At 39.3% G+C, this 20,662-nt stretch overlaps 1 protein-coding gene across 2 annotated transcripts in view; it reads right to left on the minus strand.

The window, feature by feature from the left end:
- Nucleotides 1-20,662, minus strand: part of EVI5 (ecotropic viral integration site 5) — a 169,179-nt gene that overhangs the window by 141,416 nt on the left and 7,101 nt on the right. For both annotated transcript variants that reach the window (XM_037500545.2, XM_054691519.1), the window contains exon 2: nt 79-308. In XM_037500545.2, coding sequence (XP_037356442.1) covers nt 79-308 — 230 coding nt within the window. The remainder of the gene's footprint in view (nt 1-78; nt 309-20,662) is intronic.

Consider the following 20,662-nt stretch of genomic DNA (forward strand, 5'->3'; position numbering starts at 1 on the left):
GATTATGGCATATGCACATTTATGAATGGTTGAGTTTGTGTAATAACTGTAAGAAAAAAGTCAAGCAGCCTCACTCACCTATTTTGTTCCTCCAGCTTAGCCAGTAGTTCCAAGTCGTCAGGGCTCAACTGTCCTGGGGAAGACGGTGAAAGGGCTGGTGTTGATAGTGTGGTAGATGAGGATGTAGTATGTAATGAAGCAGATGGACTTGCCACCTGACTGGCCATCTGACTGACTGTATGTGATACCGTGTTCTTCACCCATGAGAGAGTAGAACTCAGCTTTTCTGCAACCTTGTCTGTCGCCACCTAAGGATAAAAATAAAAGTTGCATATTTTAGTTTTATAGTATTTCATTACCAAGAACTTGATAATCCTGTCTAGTTTTACTTAAATACCATCACTAGAATATTCCCTTTGAGATGATAAATATAAAACCTGTTTTAGGGCCTCCTGGTGGCGCAGGGGTTGAAGTCAGCACTATTAAGCTATTGCCAGCCACTGCAGCATGAGTTTGATCCCTGGCCAGGGAGGTGACCCACATATGGTGCAACCTACCTCTCCTGTCTTGCCCGTTACTCCCCTCAGCAGTGTATTTCAGTAGATCCACCCATTCTGCTCCCCACTATGTCGCTGGTGAATACTTTCACCCACCGCAACTCTGGCCTATACCCCAGTTCTTGTATGCATAAATAAATCTTTAAAAAAAAAAACTGTTTTAAAAATGATTATCCTAACAATCAGCTTTTAGAAACTGTCTATTTCAGTTCTGTAAAACAGTTGCTTTCCAAACTACACAATGAAATCCATCAGAGAGCAATAAAATCAATTTAATAGGTACCGCTAGATATTTTTAAGTGAAAAAGAGCATAAAATATCAATGTACAAAGATGTGCTGCCTTATGAAAATTGTATTTCAATTACATAAGTATATTAAAACTATGTGTATATGTGTGTGTGTATATATATATATTTTTTTCTGAGTTGGGATATAAAATGCATTTTTTATTAAGCTTATCCTCAAAAACACCAGAAAGCCAAGGGATAAAAATGTGCTCACTGGATGATAAGAAAAGGGAAATGCAGTAACATGACTTAGAATACAAGAACTAGGTCTGCTTAGCTTAAGTAAGATACAGTGAGCCCCAGGATAGCTGTCATCAAACCATTAAGGAGTATTTTTATAGAAGAATTAATTCTCAAGAAACAAAACTGTGATAAATGGTTAACAATGAGAGATACTCAAGTACCATTTTCAAATAGAACTATTCAAAAAAAAAGAATGGAATGGCTATAAAGAGTAGACATTCTATACCAATGGCTACAAAAAAGCAGCAATATTAAGTAAGGGCCAAATGTCAAGACTGGGTTGAAGATGAATTTCTGTTTTAGGAGGGCAACTGAGACTGGGAAATCATTAAGATCTGTCCCAGCTCTAAGATTCAATCAATTATATATATATATTTTCAATCAATTATATATATATAAATCCCCATATACTCAATATAAATCATGCCAACCCCCTAAGCAGATATGTACACAATGAATTCTGCTAAAACTATACATAAATAATATGCAAAGCATTATCACATCAGTAATAAAACATGCGAACATTAATCATATTTGAATACCTATATAAAACTAACATTCTTGAAGATTTAAGAGTTAACAAAATAGGAAAATAGGCTTTTAAAGGGATTGTACCTTTTTAAAAGTATAAAAAGAGCATCTTGAAGTACTGACATACCTGAAAGTTAAAAAATATGGGGCCTCCCCTGGTGGTACAGCGGTTGAGTGCTGGCCCACAGCCTCTGCAGTGGCAGTTCCATCCCCAGCCACCAGGCTAGGGTCCCACATGGCGCAGCCGCTGCTCCCCTCAGCAGTGTGTTTCGTCAGTCTGCCTGTTCTGTTCCCCACTCTGGCTCTGGTGAATTCTCTCACCCTTCTGCGCTTCTGACTGTACCCAGTGCTTGTGTAAATAAACAAATAAATCTTTAAAAAAAAAGTTAAAAAATATGAAGTGCTTCAAGTGACTATGGTGATGGTACATGGATGAATTGGTAGTAGGAATTCCGGGGGGACTATACTTGAGATGATAAGCATATATTGTATAAAAATGAAGAATGATGTAAAAAATATATAAAATAATAAAAAAGAAGTACTTTTATAAGCTTGAGAAAATCTTAAATTTTGTATAATAGGTAAATGATGCAAGGACTATAAATTATTTTCTGAATAATCATTCTCAATTAACTTTGGTTATATATAGCAAGTCATATATATACAAATTAAAACACCATTACCTACATACAAATAACAATCCCATCCAGACTGTCTTTTTTTTTTTTTTTTTTTTTTAAATATTAAATTTTATTTTTATATTCCCCCATACAATTGCAAACGCCCCATTCTGACCCCAATCCTTCCCCTCCCGCCCCCCACCCCCCAAAAAGTGTCTCTGGTTCATAGTTTTTTGTTGATTTTGATTTTCACTTTCTTATATTCATTTTCCTGGTCCCTTATTTAAGTTTTCTAGATTCCTGCTATGAGTGAGACCATCCGGTATTTTTCTTTTTCTTTTTGGCTTATTTCGCTGAGCATGATCCCTTCCAGTGCCATCCATGTTGCTGCAAATTGCATGTGTTTATCTTTTTTGAATGCTGAGTAATATTCCATGGTATATATGTACCACATCTTCTTGATCCAGTCATCTATTTTTGGGCATTTGGGCTGTTTCCAAAGCTTAGCTATTGTAAACAGTGCTGCTATAAACATAGGAGTGCAGGTGCTCTTTGGAATTGATGTTTCTGTGTCCTTTGGGTAAATACCTAGGAGTGGAATTGCTGGATCATATGGAAGCTCTATGTTTAGTAGGTCCAGAAATCTCCACACAGCTCTCCATAGTGGTTGGACCAGTTTGCACTCCCACCAACAGTGCACAAGAGTTCCTTTTTCTCCACATCCTCGCCAACATTTGTTGTTGCTAGTTTTTTTAATATGTGCCATTCTCACTGGTGTGAGATGGTATCTCATGGTAGTTTTGATTTGCATTTCCCTGATGACAAGTGATGTTGAACATTTTTTCATATGCCTGTTGGCCATTTGCATTTCCTCTTCAGAGAAGTTTCTTTTTAGCTCTTCTGCCCATTTTTTGACTGGATTATTTTCTTTGTTGTTGCTGAGTCTCATCAGCTCTTTGCAGATTTTTGTGATCAGTCCTTTATCATTAGTGTTGGGTGCAAAAATGTTCTCCCAGTTGGTGGGGTTTCTCTTTGTTTTTGTTATTGTCTCTTTTGCTGTGCAGAAGCTCTTTAATTTGATATAGTCCCAGCTGTTTATCTTTGTCTTCACTATCACTGCTTTGGGTGATGTGTCTGTAAAGATGTCTTTGATGTGCAAATCCCGTAGAGTTTCGCCTATATTTCCTTCTATGTATTTTATGGTTTCAGGTCTTATGTCTAGTTCTTTAATCCATTTTGAGTTGATTTTTGTGTATGGTGTGAGGTAGTGGTCAAGCTTCATTCTTTTGCATGTAGCGACCCAGTTTTCCCAGCACCATTTATTGAACAAACTTTCTTTGCTCCAATGCATAGTCTTTGCTCCTTTGTCAAAGATTAGTTGACCATAAATCTGTGGGTTTATTTCTGGATTTTCTATTCGATTCCATTGGTCTGTATGTCTGTTCTTGTTCCAATACCATGCAGTTTTGATGATTATGGCTTTGTAGTATAGTTTGAAGTCTCCCATCCAGACTGTCTTAGTGGATACTAATATTCTCATGGATTGCTCAAGGCTTTCCTCCTCCTCACCTCAACACAGACTAGACTTTTTTTTTAAGATTTATTTATTTATGCATATGAGAGCTGGGGTACAAGCCAGAGGTGTGGGAAGATGTGAGGATTCACCAGAGAGAGAGTGTGGAATAGATCAGGCAGATTGAATTAAATACACTGCTGAAGGGAGCAGCGGGCGAGTCAGGAGAGGTCTGCTGTGCCATGTGGGTAGCTCCCTGGCTGGGGATGGAACTCGTGCTGCAGAGGCTGCGGATTGCTTCATAGTGCTGTGCTTAACCCCTTGCGCCACCAGGGAGACCCAGACTTGACTCTTTTTATTGCCCCATTCCCACTTTCTTCACCTCACCCAGCAGGAAAATTGATGTAGGAAAGAATAAAATGAAAAAGGGATTAAAATCGTCGTTAAGTCACTCAACATAAGGCTGGCACCTCTAAGACAGACTTGATTACAGTGCTTAATGAAGCAATTAGTTTTACTAATCTAAGGTATCTCATTTTCTCTTCATTTTCAACCTTTCCTCTTTTTGAACCTACTTCCCTTAGGAATGGTATTATATGATAGATCAGGGACTGTTACTACTGAGCACTAAATCACTGAGACATACAAAAAGAACCAAGTATGGAACCCAAGAAAAGCAGCACAGGGCAGATCATTTAGACTTCCAAACAAAGTAAGTCCTCATAGATAAGCAACACAGTTCAACAGTGCTGAAGGTCAAACAGGAACCAAACAGGAGGGCCCCCCACCCCCCCGTGGCTTAGAGGTAAAGTCTCAGCACTATCACTGCTGGCCTGAGTTCGATCCCCAGGCAAGGAGCTGACCCATACATGGCACAGCAGACCTCTCCTGTCTCACCAGCCACTCTCCTTAGCAGTGTTTCAGTTAATCCACCTGTTCTGCTCCCCACTCTGTCTCTGATGAATCCTCTCACCCACCTACCCCCACACCCACACCTCTGGCCTACACCCCCGTTCTTGCACATACACACAAGAAGAGCCAAAGAGTAATTGAGACAGAACTTCCTTTGTACCAGACGTGGCAGGATACATGGTAGGCAACAAGATAGACTACAGTGATTTGTTATCCAATTGATCTTCAATTGTGAATATGGTACCAGTCCTCATCTCAAAAGCACACTGTTATTTTAAAAACAGAAAACATAACACAAAATTTATAGAAAAATGTTTCCCTTTATTAATACTGATCATTAATTTTAAATATACTTAGAATGTTCATGAATTAATGCATTACATTTTCATTATATAAAAGTTCTCTACTCAAATTAATCACTGCAAAAGCAAAAGACACCTATTATTTGCTTTAGTTTTTATTAAAACAAATTTATCATACCCCTCCCACATGCTGTAACAATAAGCTTCCATTTGGAGAGTTTGGAGTAACCAAGAGCACAATCCTGACATTCAACCTCACGGAAATGACAGTCAGTTTATAACTTGAAGTTTCAACAACCCATCTGTAAATTTAAACTCTTAAGTATAACTGGATTATTTAATTATAGTTGCACTTAATAACTTAATGTTCATGGTTTTAGAAATCCCACAGGACTGAATTCTTTTTCATATCATCATGTCCTGTTTTTCCTTTGACACTTTTCCAAACTTCTACTACTGCCTCCAAACCTCTTTGCCTTACCCTATGGTTAAGCTGAGGTAATGAAGACAACAAATCTGCATCCAGTTACATCACAAAGTTCCTATCCACCTCACAGAAATGTTATGCATTTATTTTTAAACAGGAACCTGCTTTGAAAGGTTTAAAACCATCACTTAAAAAGTCTTAGAAATTGGCTACCAGAGGCCACAATATGATTCCATTTGTATAAAATGTTCAGGCAAATACAGAGACACAATCAGTACAGATTAGTGGTTTTGAGTGATTGGAGAAGGGAGGATGGAGAATAACTGTTAATGGGTTCGTTTTTGTTTGTTTTTGTTTTTTAAAGATTTATTTATTTATACAAGCACTGGGTACAGTCAGAAGCGTGGGCAGGTGAGAGAATTCACCAGAGCCAGAGCAGGGAACAGAACAGGCAGACCGCCGAAATACACTGCTGAGGGGAGCAGCGGGCTCGACAGGAGAGGTCTGAGCACCATGTGGGACCCTCGCCCGGCGGCCGGGAATTGAACTGGCGCTGCAGAGGCTGCGGGCAGCTTCGCAGCCCAGCGCTCAACCGCTGCGCCACCAGGGGAGTCCCAATGGGTTCCTTTTTGGAGTGACGAAAATGTTCTGGAATTGGATTGTGGTGATCATAGCACAATTTTGTGAGATATGGTTTCCACTTTAAAAAAGTGTCCTTTATGTTAATGTGAATTATATCTTAATTTTATTTTACTGAGGTAACACTGGCTTACAACACTGTAATGGGAACAAGTTCCCATTTCTTTTATCATTTGTAGAGGCCTATCACCAAAAACCAAAGTTTCAAATATTTCATCTATTTACCTCTCACATAATCTAGTTCTTTTCCCATCATCTACACCATCCTTGTCCGCCACAATACATAAACACTTCTTATATCTCATCATTCCTACATAATTAAAACATACTTTTGGATGGATCAATATTCACTGTACACATGAACATTACTATGTAATTTTAGTCACAGCCATTCTGAAGAGTTCTGTGATTACTTTTACTTTCATGGCTCAACTTTTTACTTTTCCTTGAGTTAGTAAGTATCTTGGTAATTTTTTTGTTTAGTTTTATGTGTATTTATTAATTCATGCCCTGGGGCCTCCCTGGTGGCACAAGGGGTTAAAACACAACCTATGAAGCTATCCGCAGCCACTGCAGCACAAGTTCGATCCCCGGCCAGGGAGGTGATCCACATGGCGCAGCAGACCTCTCCTGACTCGCCTGCTGCTCCCCTCAGCAGTGTATTTCAGTACATCTGCCTGTTTGGTTCCCTACTCTGTCTCTGGTGAATCCTCTCACCCCCCACACCTCTGGCCTGTACCCCAGCTATTGTATGCATAAATAAATCTTTCTAAAAAAAAATTCATGCCCAACTGTTGCCCAGTTCATCTACCTAACACATTTAGGTGTGTGATATATGCTATCAACTTCATATTTGGGGCTATTTGGGGGCGGGGGTAGTCATTATTTATTACAGATAATTATCCAAATCACTGGATACACCACAGATTTTGTGGGTCAGGAATTCAGGAGCTGTGTAGTTTAGATTCAGGGTCTTATGAGGTTTATCATGAGACATTATAGAAATTGGTATAATTTCCTCTTGAATGTTTGGTAGAATTCACCAGTGAATCCACCTGAGCCTGGTGCTTTCTTTTCTGGAAGGTTATTAATCACTGATTCCATTTAATAGACATAGACCAATCTGGATGATCTATTTCTTCCTGTGGGAGTTTTAGCATATTGTGTCTTTTAAGGAATTGGTCTTATGGTCCAGAAAGTGGCCGATTTGGTAAATGTCTCACGTGAGTTTGAGAAGAATGCGTTTTTCTATTGTTGGATGAAGTAATCTACAGACATCCACTATATCACTTGACTGATGCCAATGCTGTATTCAACCATACCCTTACTATTGGCTGGCTAGAGATACTGAAGTCTCCTTGTAGTTGTATCAGCTTCCACCTCAAAGGTTCTGTTTTCAGGGGCATACATATTAAGGATTGTTACATCTTCTTGGAGAATTGACCCCTTTATCATTATGTAATACCCTTCTTTATCCCTGATAACTTTCCTGGGTCTGAAATCTGCTCTGTCTGTTTAGTCTGAAAATAGAGCTACACTCCTAGTGTTATGCATCTTTCATCTTTCTCCATGCACTTGCTTTTAATCTATATCAGTCTTTATAGTTAAAGATTTCCTGTAGACAACGTAGCTGAATCTTGTTTTTTGATCCACTCTAACAATTTCTTTTAATTTGTACATTTAGACCTTGAGGTTCACTCTTTTATTACTAATTACTGTTTTATATCTGTCTCTGTTCTTTGTTCCTATTTTTTTCATTATTTCCACTTAAAAAGCATTTTGTGGTTTTAAAAATAAGCATTTCATGATTCTATTTTTTCCCCTTCCTTAGTATATCAGGTACACTTCTTTTTCAAATTTTCTTGCACTTGCCCTACAGTTTGTAATATACACTTACAGTAATCTAACTCCACTTTCAAGTAACATTAGACCATTTCATGAATACTGTGAAGACCTTTTAATATAATAATGGTGATTTCTTCCCACTCCCACCCTTTATATCACTGCTGTCAAGTTCATCTCACTTATGCATAAGCATACATATATCTACATAAACATACATATTCAAATGCACTGCGGATAGTATTGTTTTGAACAGTTATCTGTTAGATCTATTAAGAAAAACTCAAGTTTTTATTTTCCTTCATTTATTCCTTTGGAAATAGTCTTCCTTATTATATGTACATCCAAGTTTCCAAACTCTATTATTTTCCTATTCTCTAAAGAATTTCTTTTAAACATGTCTTACAAGGCAAATGTACTGGCAACAGACTCCCTGAGTACTTGTCTGAGAAAGTATTTCTCCTTCACCTGCGAAGAACATAAAATTCTAGGGTAGTTAGGATTTTTCTCTTAGCACTTGAAATATTCTACTCTATTCTCTTGCTTATGTGTTTTCTGAGAAGTTGTCTGTAATTCTTACTATTGTTTTTTTATAAGACAGGTGTATTTTTCCTTTGGCTTCTTTCAAGATTTTTTTTTTAAACTTCATCTGATTCTTCTATAGTTTGGCAATGATATATCTAGATGTAGTTTTTCTTTTGTTTGGCACTTATCCTATTTGGTGTTCCTTGAGCTTGGATCTGTCATTTGGTATGTGATGTTAATTTGGAGCAATCCTTAATTATTACATTTCAATGATTTCACTGACATATGGCACTGTGCTTCTTCAATGGCTGTTATGCCAAGCGGATCCTGAGAGATTTTTTCTTATTTACTTCAAAAATGAACAGCAATAGGGCCTCACTCATCTCAGTGCTATCACAGCTATGGGCTGAGTTTGTTCCCCGCCCAGGGAGCTAACCCACATATGGCACAGCAGACCTCTCCTGTCTTGCCTGCTTTTCCCCTTAGCAGTGTATTTCAGTAGATCCTGATCTGCTCCTGTTCTGCACTGTTCTGCTCTCCACTCTCTGGTTAATCCTCTCACAACCCACCCCCACTCCGACTCCCCACATCTGGCCTATACCCCAGTTCTTCTATGCATAAATAAATAAATCTTTAAAAAAGAAAAAACTTCGGAAAAAAATGAATAGCAATATATCAGATTTAGAAGGGCATTCTAAAACATATGCTCCAATTTCAGAATGGTCTATGTCAATGTAAATATAAAATACTGATAAGCTATTGCTGCACACATCATCACATCTCTTCATTCTCCTGTAAATTCTAAGCCCATAAAACATTTGATAAATTCAACTGAATAAACATGTTGAAGGGAAAAAAATTATTTACACTCAATCGTGTTCTGACAGGATTTAGGCCGGCACAAATACAAAATCTATCTTCAATCTTTAAAGTAGCTAGTAAGAAATTATTGTTCCAACACTATAAACACAGGGAGAAACATTATTATGTAAATAGCAATGTCTTGCATGTTTTGATTTTTAAACACTGCCTGTAAATAGTCCCAAAGAAGAATTTCAATCTTCTTCAAACTTTATCTTTCACTTATTTAACTATTAAAGACGAAAGAAGAGAAGATACAGAATACTGGCTTCAATAGGAATCAAACAGAAGAACAGAAATTACAGTGAAAGGGAAAAAAACAGGAAAGAAAGGCAACATTGCTGAGAAGTCTCTTTCCTTTATAGATATCTGTATGACAAATTTCTCTGGATTAATTTATTTTCTGTAAGCATACAGCATATTTTCATCTCACTCTAGAGCAAAATTTCAGAAAAGCAAAACTTATGTACAATTAAGTATTACTGCACTCTACCAGTAACACCATCATGTTTGGGTATGTAATGGTCACTGACAAGATTTATATTTACTTACATTTAAGTCTTATTTAATCCTCACAATAACCCTGAAATTGATTTTAATGAAGTTTATGTAAGGCAACAATTTTCCCAAGGCCTATTGTCTAATAAAGGAAACTGAACACCTTAGTGACAGCAATTTCAAGTACAGCTCAAATGATCAAATTTTATTAACTAGTGTTCTTATTCAGTGTATTTCAGAAAGCATTCTCTCTTCCCAACTTTAATTCAAAAAATGTTTGTGAGGAAATAGCATTCCTAACTTGGTAAATGTTTCACATTACAGTAATTTCCACTTCTATGAAAGAAAATGTTAAATTTTGCTGGAAATCAAGTGAAGTTCCATGTTGCAAATAATTTCATTTTAAGAATTGGTGATTTTTAGGGCCTCCCCGGTGGCGCAGCGGTTGAGCGCTGGGTTGCGAAGCTGCCCGCGGCCTCTGCGGCGCCGGTTCTATCCCCGGCTGCTCCCCGGCCACCTGAGGAGGGTCCCACATGGCGCGCAGACCTCTCCTGCCGCCCGCTGCTCCCCTCAGCAGTGTACTTCGGTCCTTCTGCCTGCTCTGCTCCCCACTCTGGCTCTGGTGAATCCTCTCACCCTCCCACGCTTCTGACTGTACCCAGTGCATGTGTAAACAGAACAAACAAACAAATAAAGAAATAAACATGCCTCTATAAAAAAAAAAATATTTAAAAAAAAAAAAAAGAATTGCTGATTTTTAAAAATTTTATTTTAATTTTGTGGTTACATTTTTCTACTCACCCTCCACCAAACCACCTGTCCCATTATTCCCCCTCCCTCCCCATTTCCCTCTGATTACCTTTAAATTCTTTCACCAAGTTCAAGGTTTATTCCTGTTGTATTTTGCCTGTGTATGTTTTTTGGTTATTTATATATGACAGATAAGTGAAACCATCCAGTATCTTTCTCTTCTAGTTCACTGTTTGTATATAAGAAGGCAACTGATTTCTGTTTATCAATTTTGGGTTTTTTTAAAGATTTAATTTATTTATGTACACAAGAGCTGGGGTACAGACCAGAGATGCGGGGAGTGAGAGGATTCACCAGAGACAGAGTGGGGAACAGAACAGGCAGACTGACTGAAACACACTGCTGAGGGGAGCAGCGGGTGAGACAGGAGAGGTCTGCTGCGCCATCTGAGTAGCTTTCTGGCCGGGGGGATTGAACTCATGCCGCAGAGGCTGCGGATTGCTTCACAGTGCGGTGCTTAACCCCTTGTGCCACCAGGGAGGCCCTGTTTATCAATTTTGTAAGGCTGCCACTTACTGATTTATTGTTTCTAATAATATTTTAGTGGAATCTTTAGGGCTTTCTAGGTATACAATGACATCACCTGCCAATAATGATAGTTTCACTTCTTTTCCAATTTAGATTCCTTTCATATCTTTCTCTCGTCTAACTGCTCTAGCTAGGACTTCTAATACTATGTTGAATAGCAGTAGTGAAAGGGGACATTCTTGTACCTGATCTTAGAAGAAAAGTGTCTAAGAATAGTGAGAAAAGTTTCTCACTATTGCATGTATGATGTTTAGTTGTGAGTCTGTCATATGTGGCCTTTAGTTTGTTGAGGTATGTTCTTTCTATCTCCATTTTTGGACGTTCTTATCATAAATGAATGCTGAATCTTATCAAATGCTTTCTCAATGCATTCTCAATGCTTTCTCAATCTTATCAATGCATCTATTGATGTGACCATCTGATTTTTACCTTTCCTTTCCTTTTTTGGGGGGCATAGAAAAAGAACTGGGGTATAGGCCAGAGGTGTGGGGGCAGTGAGAGGATTTACCAGAGATAGAGTGGGGAGCAGAATAGGTGGATTTACTGAAATACACTGCAAAGGGGAGCAATGGGTGAGACAGGAGAAATCTGCTGCACCATATGTGGGTTAGCTCCCTGGGCAGGGATGGAACTCAGGGAACAAATTCAGGGACTGAACTCTGGCCACAGCAGTGATAGCACTGAGACTTAATTTTAATACTAGGCTACCAGGGAGGCCCCCTTTCCTTTCCATTTTTTTTTGGGGGGATGGGGGGTGGGGGTGGTGGAGAGTGGTTAATCACTCCCATAGATTTTCACATGTTGAATCATTCTTGTATCCCTGGACTAAATCCCACTTGATTGTGATGGATTGCTGAATTTGTTTTGCTAAGATTTTGTTTGAGGATTTTTACATCTATGTTCAGAGACACTGGTCTGTAGTTTTCAGTGATGGTTTTCTTAAAAAGGTAATTTAGTGTTTAATTTGTCTTGAATTATGAGACTTTTTAAAACTTAGGGAAAAAATGCTAAGTGAAGTAAGTTTTAAATCTTTGAAATACGTAAGAGTTGTACAACTCAATGAGTTATGATAAATATGTACACCTGTACGAATTTCACACACCTCCCCCTAACAGTTCCTCATGGTTACTTTAGTAAATCCCTGTAAGTCCTGATACCTTTTCTAACAGATGAAGTTTTCTTGTTCTTGACCTTCACATGAATAGAATAATACAGTGTGTATTCTTTCCTGTCTGGCTTCTCTTGTTCAATATGTTTTAAATTCACCCATGCTGTTACTCATATCAGTAGTTATTTTATTGGTATGTAGTAACACATCATATAACTAAAACACAATCATTTACCCATTCTCCCATTTGGTTATTATGACTAAAATACTTGAGTATTTATGCTATCAATTCTTGAGTATGATTCTCTTTATAGACATATATCTTCACTCCCTTAGTTAAAGAGGGGTGGAATTATTGTGTGATAGTAAGACAAACTTTTTTTCTTAAGGCATATCCACATACACAATTTTTTCCTGGCAGCAGCAAGAGTACAAAACTACCTGGTTTGTGGTCCTCCTTTATGGTGCAGGGGTTAAAGACAGCGCTGCCAAGCTATCTACCAAGCTATTGGTAGCCACTGTCGCACGATCCCCAGCCTGCCAGGGAGCAACCCACATGGCACAGCAGACATCTCCCTACTGCTCCCCTCAGCAGTGTATTTCAATAAATCAACCTGTTCTGCTTCCCATTCTCTCTGGTGAATCCTCTTACCCCCAACACCTCTGGCCTGTACCCTAGTTCTTGCAGGCATAAATAAATAAATCTTTAAAAAAGAAAAAAAAAGGGCCTCCCTGGTGGCGCAGCGGTTGAGCGCTGGGTTGCAAAGCTGCCCACAGCCTCTGCAGCGCCAGTTCGATCCCCGGCCACCGGGGGAGGGCCCTACATGGCGTGCAGACCTCCCCTGCAGCGCCCGCTGCTCCCCTCAGCAGTGTATTTCGTCACTCTGCCTGTTCTGCTCCCTGCTCTGGCTCTGGTGAATTCTCTCACCCTCCCGCGCTTTTGACTGTACCCAGTGCTTGTATAAATAAATAAATAAATCTTTTAAAAAAAAAAAAAAAAGAAAAAAGAAAAAAAATACCTGGTTTGTACTTAGGTGTCAATTTAGTCTGGGGGAAAAAAAAGCACAAATTAAAAACTAATCCTTAAAATATGTAATATACTACAGAAAGTTTTTACTTCATATACACAATATAGCAACATATCAACGTGTCACAAGTGTGTGTTAAACACTGTCATTCCATGAAGCTTGACTACTACCTCACACCATGCACAAAAAACAACTCAAAAAGGATTAAAGAACTAGACATAAGACCTGAAACCATAAAATATATAGAAGGAAATATAGGTGAAATACTACATGACACATACCTCAGTAACATCTTTAAAGACACATCACCCAAAGCAGTGATAGCGAAGGCAAAGATAAACAGCTGGGACTACATCAAATTAAAGAGCTTCTGTACAGCAAGAGACAGTAACCAAAACAAAGAGACACCCCACCGACTGGGAGAAAATTTTTGCACACAACACTAATGATGAAGGACTGATCACAAAAATCTACAAAGAGCTGATGAGACTCAACAAAAACAAAGAAAATAACCCAGTCAAAAAATGGGCAGAAGAGCTAAAAAGAAACTTCTCCAAAGAGGAAATGCAAATGGTCAACAGGCATATGAAAAAATGCTCAACATCACTTGTAATCAGGGAATCGCAAACCAAAACTACAATGAGATACTGTTATAGGACAGGGAGAGGGGCAGCCCAAACCCTGCAAACCTGCCTATTCTACATGGGTTCTGCCATCCGCCGCATCAACACAAAACATAGGAGACTTTAATGGGAAGGAACTTTAATTAAACTAGGAAACAATACAGGTAAGGCAAAGAGTCTAGTTTCTAAATGAAGCACCCAAAGTTACCCATCCCCTCGTGGGTAAAAGTTCATCCATATGGGATCGGCCCAGAACAAGGCCCCAAAGTCTACCACAAGTCTAAAACATCTTCCAGTGGGGACCCACAGAAAAGGGTCACAAACAACCAGACAAGCCCGGAAGGAAAAGAGCAAAATCAATATCAAGATAAAAGCTGCCATTGTCACCTCCCCACGGGTCTCACCCACATCTGTGTCACCTAGTCCATGACCAAAAGACAAGCGCAGTTTCTTCACGTGTCTCTAGGCTCCATGTGCCTCCTCCAGGTCTCCTTGCTCCATCCTCCTTCCTTCCTTAGTCTCTTCTGCAGCTTCTCCTCTTCCTGCTCAGCTCCACCCTCCCTTGGGTGGGGCAGGGAACCTCCCCCTTTCCTGGGGACCACCCTGTTACAATACCATCTTACACCAGTGAGAATGGCACATATTAAAAAAACTAGCAAACTAGCTACAACAAATGCTGGCAAGGTTGTGGAGAAAAAGGAACTCTCCTGCACTGTTGGTGGGAGTGCAAACTGGTCCAACCACTATGGAGAGCTGTGTGGAGATATCTTGACCTACTGAAGAATCCATATGATCCAGCAATTCCACTCCTAGGTATTTACCCAAAGGACACAGAAACATTAATTCAAAAGAGCACCTGCACCCCTATGTTTACAGCAGCACTCTTTACAATAACTAAATACCCAAAAATTAGATGACTGGATCAAGAAGATGTGGTACATATACACAAAGGAATATTACTCAGCAATCAAAAAAGATAATTCATGCAATTTGCAGCAACATGGATGGAGTTGGAAGGGATCATGCTCAGCCTAATAAGTCAGAAAGACAAAAGAAAAATACCAGATGGTCTGACTCATAGCAGGAATTTAGAAAACCTAAATAAGGGACCAGGAAAAAAACCTAATATAGTAAAAATAAATACTTTATAATAAATAATAATAAATAAATACTTTATAATAAAGTAAAAATCAAAATCAACAAGCAACTATAAACCAGAGACACACTATGGGGAAGGATGGGAAATAGGATCAAACAAGTGGGGGGCTCCCCTGGTGGCGCAGGTGGTGGTCGAGCACAGTGCTGTGAAGCTGTCCGCAGCCTCTAGGGCACGGGTTTGATCCCGGCCAGCCAGCCAGCCAGTGACAGTCCCACATGGCATGGCAGTCCTCTCCTGTCTTGCCCGTTACTCTCTTCAGCAGTGTCCTATACCCTGCATCTGTCCTATACCCTGGTTCTTGTATGCATGAATAAATAAATCTTTAAAAAAAAAAAAAAAAAACAAGGGGGGTGGAAATTGTATGGGACTATAACTAAAATGAAAATGCATACATTGGGCCTCCCGGGTGGCGCAGCTGTTGAGTGCTGGGTTGCGAAGCTGCCCGCGGCCTCTGCGGCGCCGGTTCGATCCCCGGCTGCTCCCCGGCCACCGGAGGAGGGTCCCACATGGCGCGCAGACCTCTCCTGCCGCCCGCTGCTCCCCTCAGCAGTGTACTTCGGTCCTTCTGCCTGCTCTGCTCCCCACTCTGGCTCTGGTGAATTCTCTCACCCTCCCGTGCTTCTGACTGTACCCAGTGCATGTATAAACAAAACAAACAAACAAACCAGCAAACAAATAAATAAAGCATGCCTCTATTAAAAAAAAAAAAGAAAAGAAAATGCATACATTGTGCAAAAATGAAAACTGATGTAAAAAATACATAAAATTAAAAAAATAATAAAAATTGTTAAGTCAAACTATTTTAACTTAGGGCCCAGCTATGTCATATTAATTTATAGTGAGAGTAACATTTTCTAGATTTATGTGCATTCTTTGTCTATTTTTAAAAGCACTCTTCTCAACATACATCTTTCCTCCCTCTATTTTCCCTTTTCTTTTTCACAATTAAACATGTCTCTTTCTGTTCACACACTCAAATTATTCACACATCCATAAATACTCTCAATGATACAGAAATATTGTACATACTAACTTGTACATAAAACCTTCCATTCGTATGTGTTTGTGCTTTTCTCCAGCTTGAGTTTTCAAGCAACTCAATGAAGAAATGTCATCAATAATCCAACACAACAATTGAATCTTACACTTTTCCATTGTTTAATCTCCAATACCATTTTGCTAACAGAGGGTATAAAACAGAGATGTGGCATTGCATTGATTCAGAAATAGATCTTTTCTCCTTGATTTATATTTTACTTCTTTATAATTCTAGAAATAAAAATTCCTTTATTCTTTTCTTATTACTCAAGTAATATATATACATTGTAAAAATAATAAAAATTTAGAAAAATGAAAAAAACAGTCATTCCATACCCAATGTAAAATAAAAATAAATTATCACTGTTTTGAAAAATCCTAAAATGGTGGTTAGAAATCTTCAACATAATTTTCCAAGTAGGCAAATATTGCACAGATCATGGCAAAAACCTAAAAAATCTCTTTTAATGCTACCCATTTTAATTAATTTAATTACATTGATACTGGGAAGGGAAAAGTGATGGAATTATAAGGGGGAAAAGTATGTTAATCAAAACTAGATAGGATACATATGAAATATGAGGAAATCCTAGAACAAATAAACACCAATCAAATAATTTTTAAAAGGTCCTTAGTATTTCAGCAGGGTTAAAAAAAAACACCAGGCTCTACTAACAAGATACATGGGGACTTCACAATGGAGAAAGGAAAGTCTCTTCAACAAATGTTACTGGGAAAAGAATGACACCAGACGACTATCCCCATACCATATACAAAAATTAACACAAAATGGATTAAAGACTTGGATGTAGGAACTGAAACCATGTAATACACTGAAGAAAACATAGGTAAAACACTCCATGACATAGGGCTCAGGGATATCTTTGGGGACTTTATTATCACTATCATTAATAGCAAAAAGAAACTCCACTGAGTGGGAGGATATATTTGTACGTCATACATCTGACAAGGGAATAATATCCACGATGTACAAAGAACTCAAGAAAAAAAGAATGGCCTGAAGAGCTATATAGACACTTCACCAAAGACATAAAGATGGTCAACAGGAACATGGGGAAGAAATGTTCATCATCACTTATTATCAGGGAAATGCAAATCAAAACCACAATTGGAAACCAACTTATACCTGAAAATGGTCCACATCAAAAAGACCAAAACAAGTGTTGGTGAGGATGTGGAGAAAAGGAACCCTCCCTACACTGTTGATGGAAATGAAGATGGGTCCAGCCTCTGCGGAAAACACTATGGGGGTTTCTGAAAATAGCTCTACCATATGATCCAGCAATCCCATTCTTAGGTATCTACCCAAAGAATGCAAAAACACTAATTCAAAAGGATATAAGCCCTCCAGCGTTCACTGCAGTATTACAATAGCCATGTTATGGAAACAAGCTTAGTGTCCAATGACAGATGAGTAGATTAAGAAGATGTGAGAGGGCCTCCCCGGTGGCGCAGCTGTTGAGCGCTGGGTTGAGAAGCTGCCCGCGGCTTCTGTGGCACCGGTTCGATCCCCGGCTGCTCCCCGGCCACCGGAGGAGGGTCCCACATGGCGCACAGACCTCTCCTGCCGCCCGCTGCTCCCCTCAGCAGTGTACTTTGGTCCTTCTGCCTGCTCTGCTCCCCGCTCTGGCTCTGGTGAATTCTCTCACCCTCCCGCGCTTCTGACTGTACCCAGTGCATGTATAAACAAAAACAAACAAACAAACCAGCAAACAAATAAATAAAGCATGCCTCTATAAAAAAAAAAAAAAAAAAAGATGTGAGATATATGGGCCTCCCTGGTGGCGCAAGGGGTTAAGTCTCAGCACAATGAAGCTATCTGCAGCCAGTCGATCCCTGGCCTGGGAGCTAACCCACTTGGCACAGCAGACCTCTCCTGTCTCACCCACTGCTCCCCTCAGCAGGGTATTTCAGTCAATCCTACTGTTCTGCTCCTCACTCTGTCTCTCTGGTGAATCCTCTCACACCAACCCCCACACCTCTGGCCTGCACCCCAGCTCTTGCATGCATAACTAAATAAAAATAAATCTTTTAAAAAAAATTTTAAAAAAAGGTGTGGGATATATACACAATGGAATACCATTCAGGTATTAAAATAAAAAAGAACTCATGCCATTGTGGACAACATGGATGAAGCTAGAAGGGGTTAGGCTAAGCAAAATAAGTCAGAAGGAGAAAGAGAAATACTAGAGGATTTTACTCGTATGTGGAATCTAGAGAAACAAAACAAAGAAGCAAACAAAAGTAAATCCAAACAAACCCCAGAAATCTGACTGTAGAGCTGAGGTTCCAAAGGGGAGGGAGAAGGTGGGGAACAAAGTAGAGAGGGGACCCAATGGACTATTATGGAGGATCACCTGTGCTTTGGCGGTTGGTGGGTGGGGTGTGGTAATGTACATCTGAGGAAGTGTGAACTTATACCTCTGAATCGTATACAGTGTTGTAAACTGTTATCTCCATAAAAAATTAAAAAAAAAAAACTATCACCTAACTCAGAGACAAGAAAACATCAATTATGTCCTCCTATGGTTTTTAAATGTGTGAGAACAAGGATTTTGTCTATATAGAATAAGGTCACCATTATCTCCCCAATACCTATTATTATGTTTGACACATAAGAGACGCTAAATATGGGTCCTCCCCTGGTGGTGCAGGCGGTTGAGTGCAGTGCTGTGAAGCTGCCCGCAGCCTCTGCAGCGCAGGTTCGATCCCGGCTGGCCAGCAAGGGTCCCACATGGCGCAGCAGACCTCTCCATCACGCCCGCTGCTCCCCTCAGTAGTGTATTTTGTCAGTCTGCCTGTTCTGTTCCCTGCTCTGGCTCTGGTGAATCCTCTCACCCTCCCGCAAATCTGGCCTGTACCCCGGTTCTTCTATAAATAAATAAATCTTTAAAAAAAAAAAAGGAGAGAGATGCTAAAGATGTGTTATCTTTGCTGGTTCTTAATGACTTGCTGATAATGTTTATAATGTCATTAAATTTCTAGATAATCTAGTAACTCATTTCTCTGATCCTATATGTTAAATGTAAATGAACCGTCATGCTTGACAACCTTGTTCCTCTGACAGTAAGAAAAAAAGATTCTCATATTTTCAGAAAGGAGGCCAAGGAGAGTCTGTAAATTTGTGCTTAGTCATAACATTTATTATCAAATAAATATCAAAGGCATGACAAATTTCATGACTTATTCCCTAAATTTACTTCTTACCATCAAATTCTGGCACTCTTTTCTAAACTATCCTGACATCTGGTATATCTGGATATATTAAGTTTTCTGTCTTTTTATTTCTCATTCAAATAGCACATTACACAATTATTCATTAAGGCCATACTCTTTCCAGTTATCTGTTAACATTATTCTAACAAGCTTACTCATTTTTGAGAAAGCTGGATTCATTTCTGACATAGCAACAGATCTATACCAAGTCAAAGAAGACAGTTCATTTGACCACCAATTGGAGGAAAGACAAAACCTCCATTTTCACTTTTATATGAGTATTTACACTTTCATAAGAATAATAGAAGCAATAATCTACAATAAAGCCAGTTCTGTTCCTATCTCTCATCAAGGTCCCTTCCAAGAACAAAGGATTCAGCAGGTCTTTGAAGGAGAGAGTCCTCATCATGAACTCACAAGGCACTGAATAGCAAAATCAACAATGAAGACCCAGAAAACAGTCAATTTAACCAGCTTTAGGTTACACTTCAGAATACAACTGAGCGGGTTGGATCAGTACAAAGAACAATTACCGAACACTATGAACACATTGTTTTCGGTCATTTAAAGAGTCAACTGCAAACAATACAGCCAGTGAAATCTCTCTGGAAGTACAGACACAGTTACAAATAGCAACAGACAGACACAAATACACCAAACAACTTGGAATGAGAAGTGAGATGTCCCTTTCTGAGCAAACATAGAGGTCACAGTCAACAGCTTCTCTCCACAAAACACAAATTAATTAACCTACAAATATTACCAGTGAGGAAAAACTATCATGCCACCAAGATGGGGAGTAATAACCAACAATGTTATCTTTGACTGACATCTTAAATTTTACATGCAAACATAAAGATAAAAATAATTTGTGGGGGAACAAAAAAGCCAGTGAAAATTGTGTGCAGCGATAAGCAGACTTTCATATTTTATAAAACTTATCAAAAATTAATTGGAAGAGGGCCTCCCCAGTGGCGCAGCGGTTGAGCGCCGGGTTGCGAAGCTGCCCGCTGCCTCTGCAGCGCCGGTTCGATCCCCGGCTGCTCCCTGGCCACCGGAGGAGGGTCCCGCATGGCGCGCAGACCTCTCCTGCTGCCCACTGCTCCCCTCAGCAGTGTACTTCCGTCCTTCTGCCTGCTCTGCTCCCGGCTCTGGCTCTGGTGAATTCTCTCACCCTCCCGCGCTTCTGACTGTACCCAGTGCTTGTATAAATAAATAAATAAAAATAAATCTTTAAAAAAAAAAAATTAATTGGAAGAGCAACGTAGACCTGATGGCTTTTTATTTTGCCAAATAAGGACAATACAGGGGAGGAGAGGGATCTAACATGAGAAACTTCATATGAAAAAGAACATTTTAACACATAAAAAGAC

This window comes from Talpa occidentalis, unplaced genomic scaffold, assembly GCF_014898055.3.
Source record: "Talpa occidentalis isolate TD23 unplaced genomic scaffold, MPIMG_talOcc4v2.1 talOcc4.9, whole genome shotgun sequence".
NCBI classification, from domain to species: Eukaryota; Metazoa; Chordata; class Mammalia; order Eulipotyphla; family Talpidae; genus Talpa; species Talpa occidentalis.